Here is a 5,891-nt window from a genome sequence, read left to right on the forward strand (position 1 = left end):
ACTGTTCCGGTCCCTGCTCAGGAAAACGGAGGCAAAGAAATTGTTAAATATGTTGGCTTTGTCGTCTGGTGCGACGACCAAATTTCTTAGCATGCCCTGCAGGGGCCCCACATTACCCGGAACCTTCTTTTTGCCCCCTATGTATTTAAAAAAGGACTTCTTGTTGTCCTTGATCCGGGAAGCTAGTCCCAGTTCCATCTCCGCCTTGGCCTTCCTGACTGCCCCCCTGCATCCCCAAGCAACTGCAGTATAATCCTCCCTGGCGATGGCCCCTCCCTTGCATTGGGTGTGCGCCTCCCTTTTAGCTAGGAATTTGAACCCACGTTTCCTTAGAAATGTGAACTGATCATCACTAAGTGAAACAAGTATTATCTCCATTTTTTAAATAAAAGCAGTAAGACAGACTCAGTTGTTAGCTGTCACAAAAGAAACTCAAGCCATTGAACCTCCCATTTCTATACAGATCAGATTTATATTGTAATGTTCTGTGTTAAATATGCAGAATATTGCTGTTAAGATAACATTAGTGTCTAATAATTTAAATTTGTTTGAAATTTTATAAGCAGAAATGTATACACCAGCCTGGCAGAAGAGATGTTTTTAACTAAGAAGCTCACTTCACAAATCTGATACCTAACTGAATGCAGAAACAAACTACTTCTCACTCATAGTAAGAGCAGTACAATATCGGATTAAGAGAAAAAACAAAATCAAGTTACAGTTGAGTTTCTAACCTGCTGTGAAAGGTCTTTCACTTGTATTTCTAGCCTTTGATTCTCTCTTTCAAGGACTGAGGCATGCTTATTGGCTTTATCAGTGTCCCCCTGCAATCGCTGAATTTCCTAATAAACAAACATTTATTAAAAACGCACAGAAATGTAAGTGATCATTATTTCACGCTACAAGAATCATATCAGACCCAGGAAAGAGAATATAATGTAAAAATTAAGCTCATCATACCCAACAACCAAATATTTATTTATTCCTTAAAAAACTGAAGATATAGCCTAAGGATTCAATCAAAACACAAAGCCAAATGCTTATTTTTCTAAGTTATGCTGTAATTTTTGTAGCTCACCATAATATAGAACTATTCACTAGGTAGTCAAAGCTGCCTATGGGGTCAACGTCCAGTTGCCATTGTAATGAATGAAAATGGGACATCCAAATCTTATTTTGTCTCCTTAACCATTTTTCTCCCCATTTTGTTACTTGTTATACATTGAGATGTGAAGCCTCGTTTATAAACAGTTCTCCATTCACAGAAACACAGTCTCAAGACTGAAGGGCCAGGTACAGACATTACACATTTACTGGTACAAGTGATCAGAGACTGGTCTATGCCCATAACAGAAGTTTGGCACAGAAAGATTGGTTTAAAAATGGCAAAACCCGGTTTAAGATTTGCTCCATTCCCTCAAAGGGCAAATGTGTGTTGTGTTAGCTACCAATCTAAACTACACTGCTTACAATGTAACTTAGATCAATTCCACCTCAGGCTTTTTGAATACCTGCACCTTGCCTAGATCAACATACTTTGGCTTATAAGTGTAAAAAATTGTAAACAATCCTGCATACATCTGGAATGGAAAAATCATGTCTCAAGAACTGGAGAGTGCAAATTCTTTTGCAAAACACACATTTAATAAGTGTACAAAATGGAACTTGGCAAGAGTATTCATGCTTGGTGAGGTCTGTTTCCTATTATCTTTCCAGGTAATTTCCTGTTTGTTTTTTTAATGCCCACACTGACCTTCATAGCTTGTTCAAGCTTTGCAGACAGACTGGCTACAGCTTTTTGTGAGCGTTCATACTCTTCACGCTGACGTTTTAAAATTGGTGCTTTAGCTTCAACTTCCTGCACTATTTCATCCAAGTATTTATTAATTCTCTTATTCTCCAGCTTCTCCAGAAGTAACTGATCCTGTGTTTCTACATATGCATTATATAACTGTATCAAGAAAAAAAAATTAATACCAAACAGACCTCTCTAAAACCCTGTTACTAGCAGTTAGATAATGCACACATTCAAAACAATGATTTACATTGTGCTTTAACAGATTTTATACAGGTTGTTTTCAACTTCTCTCTCTGAATAACCAACTAGCTTAACCTTTACAAATTTATTATAAAAAAATATTATGGCAAAGTAAAAATCCGTATTAGGAATTTACAGTTTTACGAGGTACAATGCAACTGCAGCAATGTGCCTCAAGGCTAAAAAATAAATTGGACAAATGCTAAAAACACATCAACTTGTCATTTGACAAAAAATTATCCTTCTTTGCAGACGATGGGTCAAAAAAACAAAGGCCTCAGAAACGACAAGTTTAGCATCTCAGGAAATGAGATTATATTTTTGCAACCATTCTTTAATGACTGGAGAAATGAAATTATAATTGGATCAAAGTATTGAAAAAGGAAATTTTCTGTTATGAAATCTAACCTTTCTAGAAGCATGATACAATTCCATGACGGAACAAATTGCAACTGAATTTAACATGCCCTGAGTAGCACTTGTTTGTTCCAACCAATCAAAATAAATGCAAGTAGCAAGGGTAGGTTCTAAACAGTGATGGATATGAAACAAGCTGGCTTGCAAAACTAAGGGATAATTAAAAGAACATTTGCAAATGATTTCTCATGGTGAAGAAATTCTACAAATGTCATGTTTCATAAAAATTCCATTAATAATTTTTTAAACCACTAAGACCTGCCCAATTCAGCAAAATACTAAAGCATAAGAGCATATCCACTTGATTTTAAGTTGTACTCAGGCATCTTACTGAATTAAGATTTAGACAATGAGATCTAGACTCTACTTCAGGAATTGCCAACAAGGGTGCCACAGCACCATGGTGTGCTGCAAGATCCTTTTAAAGGTGCTGCAGGTGCTGCTCAATATTAGGATTTAAGTATGCAAACAAAATTGAATGGATTTCTATTTGAAATCTCTGGATCTAACAGAAAAACACTGACTGGTTGTGGTCTTTCTGCATTCTTTGCAACAGCTGAATTGCTCTATTTGTTGTTGTTAAAAAGTGTGAGATGGCTAAGAGTTGGCATTTTTCAAAGGGTTGCCTCGAGCCTACCAAGATTGAGAACCATTGCTCACTTTCTCTGTGTTAGGTTTCGTACACAAACCCCCCCAAAAAATCTGTTTGCTTTTGACCAAGGATTCTAAGCCACACAGAACAAAATTAACACCACTCACCTCAGTCAATTTCATTCCTGGTTTTACCACTTTAGCAACTGCTGCAGCAGTAGGAGACATGGCTGCCAGTTCCTCCTCAGAGAGTATGGCTCCTGGAAAGATTATAATCCCACACTTGTCAAAAAATGCTATTCTGTCCCACTATCCAAAACAATAAAGGGCATGTCTTTCACCCATGCTTGCATTTTCACTTTTAATTAAATGTATTATATTTAGGATTGAAGACAACCTATATTATAGAGATGGCTATCAACCTTCATTTCAAAAAAGCATTTATGAAATCAGAGAAAGCAATAAAGTCAACTAGTAGAAATTGCTTGCAACATTATAGTCTTTGGTGCTTTGTCTGGTCTAATTAAGCATTTGAGGAATTAGACTGTCATGTGTTTGAAATTTAAAATACTTTTAGGATCAAAAAAATGGAAGAATATGAAGGTAAATGGCTGGCAGAGTTCAACAAAAACTAATTCTCTTGGGAACTTTCGCAAACAACGTTCTGGTAAAATAAAACAGCAGAAAATGCCACCTGTCACATTTGTTAAAAGTTTAAAGATACAACAGTAACTGATTTTCAATGAACTGGTATGTAGACTCCCACATATATTTAGGTTAATCTCTATGACAATAAACACTTATTTTCCCTATAACACATGCGCATGTGCGAGAGAGATAAATAAATAAATAATTTATGGTGAATATGAGGGCTTGGCTCACATACATGCATGCACTCGCACTTAATATTGTACAGCAAATTAACATTATTTAATGATGTATTTTTCCATGAAGCTTGAATTTTCTTTCCATTCTTTACTTTTCATTCCATCCAGGAAGAGCACACACCAACAGCTTAAACTTCCTCAGCCTGATGAAGGGTTTTTGAACCTGGAAGCTTGTTTAAAATTTTTTTCCCCAATTATTTAAGTTGGTCTAATGAAAGATATCAGATTCACCCAAAGAACCTTGTCTGCCTATGTCCTTAGACCAACACGGCTACAACTTATACTCCCCCATTTCCATTACAACTGAATTTGAACATTTCAAAAATTTCCAAACAGAATAAACAATTCATTTTAAACTGAAACTAAAATGGGCATATTTTAAAAATAGCCTTTAAAGACAAAGTACATATATCAACATGCAATGTCATTTTGAAAATACAAAAGCAGAATATATTGAATTAAAGAGACCAAAATGGGATGTTCTGATGCAACTGGAACTTTCACCCCCTCCAGGTATCCCTTTTTTAATGGGAAATTACTGCAGAACAGAAAACCCTTTAATGATCAGGATGAAATAGCAATTTCTAATGGGAAATGGTTCTTATCAATATTTTTTAAGATTATGCCTAAATATAGAAGTTTTAAATGAAAGATTTAGTACACTGACTTGGTTTAGAGATTGCAATGCAATGCCTCTTTTATAAGACTACTTTAGGTATAAAATTTGACATTTATGAACTTCTAAAACATATTAGCTTACCTTTACGTTTTGTAGCAGAAAGTAATTCATTTGCATTCACCAGTTCTTTCTCTAACTTACTAATCTTCTCCCTCAGTTCTTTTTCCATTGCAGCTTTTGACTCCTCCACCTCAGCCAAATGATCCTGTGTGGCCTTGTTAGCTAAAATTTACACATATACATATATATATAAAACACTTTGTTTTTCTTAAGAAAAGCGAACTATTCCAAAACATCTTAAAAAGGCATCTAAAAAACAGACCAATGCTTCAGAAACACAGGGTGAGGAAAAATGCACAAACTAATGTCTGTTATTTTGGTTTTGAGCTGAATGTATGAGTGCTAACAATTAAAAACTGAATTCTTTTATTGGCAAAGCAATCTAGAAGGAGATAGTTAAACAAAGAGACTGTCCAAACAGATTTAGAGACAATCTGAAAAAAACAAACAGACTGGTCTCAAAATAACAAAGGCCTAAAAAATCCGTAAGTTTATTAGAAGGCAATGGGAAATTACTCTTAACTTGTAGAGCCACTACTGCAAGAAAATGTTACTGATTACATTTTAAATGGGAAATGCTTCCATATAATGGGATTTTTTTTATGCCCACCTACCTACCAAGACATTTTCTTTAACCCTGAAATATAGTTAAGTCAAGTGATAGGAACATGAAACTGAAATAACATGCTCTCTAATTCTTATATGCAGCTTCTTACCTTCACCTGCTTCTTTCAAAAGTTTATGTAGTTCCTCCACTGCTCGTGTCAATTCATCACTCTTTGCTTCCGAATCATCTGCGGCACTCTAACAATAAATGTTTTACTGTTGTTATTTGACAATTACAAATAAAGTAGCTCCTAAGAAGCCCAAAATTGACCAAACAGACTGTATTTAATGTTAATGCTAGAAAAATCAACCCAAACTAAATATTTGTTTAAAATTAAATTGATTCTCAAAAAAAAAAATGCTGTAAGAATCTTGCAGCTGACGTACCAACTCCCCATTTATAAGTTAAAGCATTCAAGCAGAGAGTGGCACCTAGTTCAAAAAGGCATGAGTTTTTGTAGGAAACTACTTACCTTGTCACTAACTTGGCAAGCCACTGCTATGCTCATAAAAGAATACAGTTATTCATTTAACCTAAAACTACTTCAAACATATTAGCATTTATTCCTTTGGGTAATGTTACTGTTTATATTGGCTCTTTAACAATCAAAAA

The 5,891-nt window shown here is 35.1% G+C and overlaps 1 protein-coding gene across 3 annotated transcripts in view; it reads right to left on the reverse strand.

Annotated features, from left to right (window-relative positions):
* Positions 1–5,891, reverse strand: part of TPR (translocated promoter region, nuclear basket protein) — a 68,388-nt gene that overhangs the window by 47,236 nt on the left and 15,261 nt on the right. For all 3 annotated transcript variants that reach the window (XM_019501726.1, XM_019501724.1, XM_019501725.1), the window contains exons 9-13: positions 5,389–5,476; positions 4,694–4,834; positions 3,215–3,306; positions 1,754–1,951; positions 735–842 (exon numbers count right to left, since the gene is read on the reverse strand). In XM_019501726.1, the coding sequence (XP_019357271.1) occupies positions 735–842; positions 1,754–1,951; positions 3,215–3,306; positions 4,694–4,834; positions 5,389–5,476 (627 nt within the window). The remainder of the gene's footprint in view (positions 1–734; positions 843–1,753; positions 1,952–3,214; positions 3,307–4,693; positions 4,835–5,388; positions 5,477–5,891) is intronic.

The sequence above is a fragment of the Gavialis gangeticus genome, unplaced genomic scaffold, assembly GCF_001723915.1.
Source record: "Gavialis gangeticus isolate Ggan-Ray unplaced genomic scaffold, GavGan_comp1, whole genome shotgun sequence".
In the NCBI taxonomy this organism is placed as follows: Eukaryota; Metazoa; Chordata; order Crocodylia; family Gavialidae; genus Gavialis; species Gavialis gangeticus.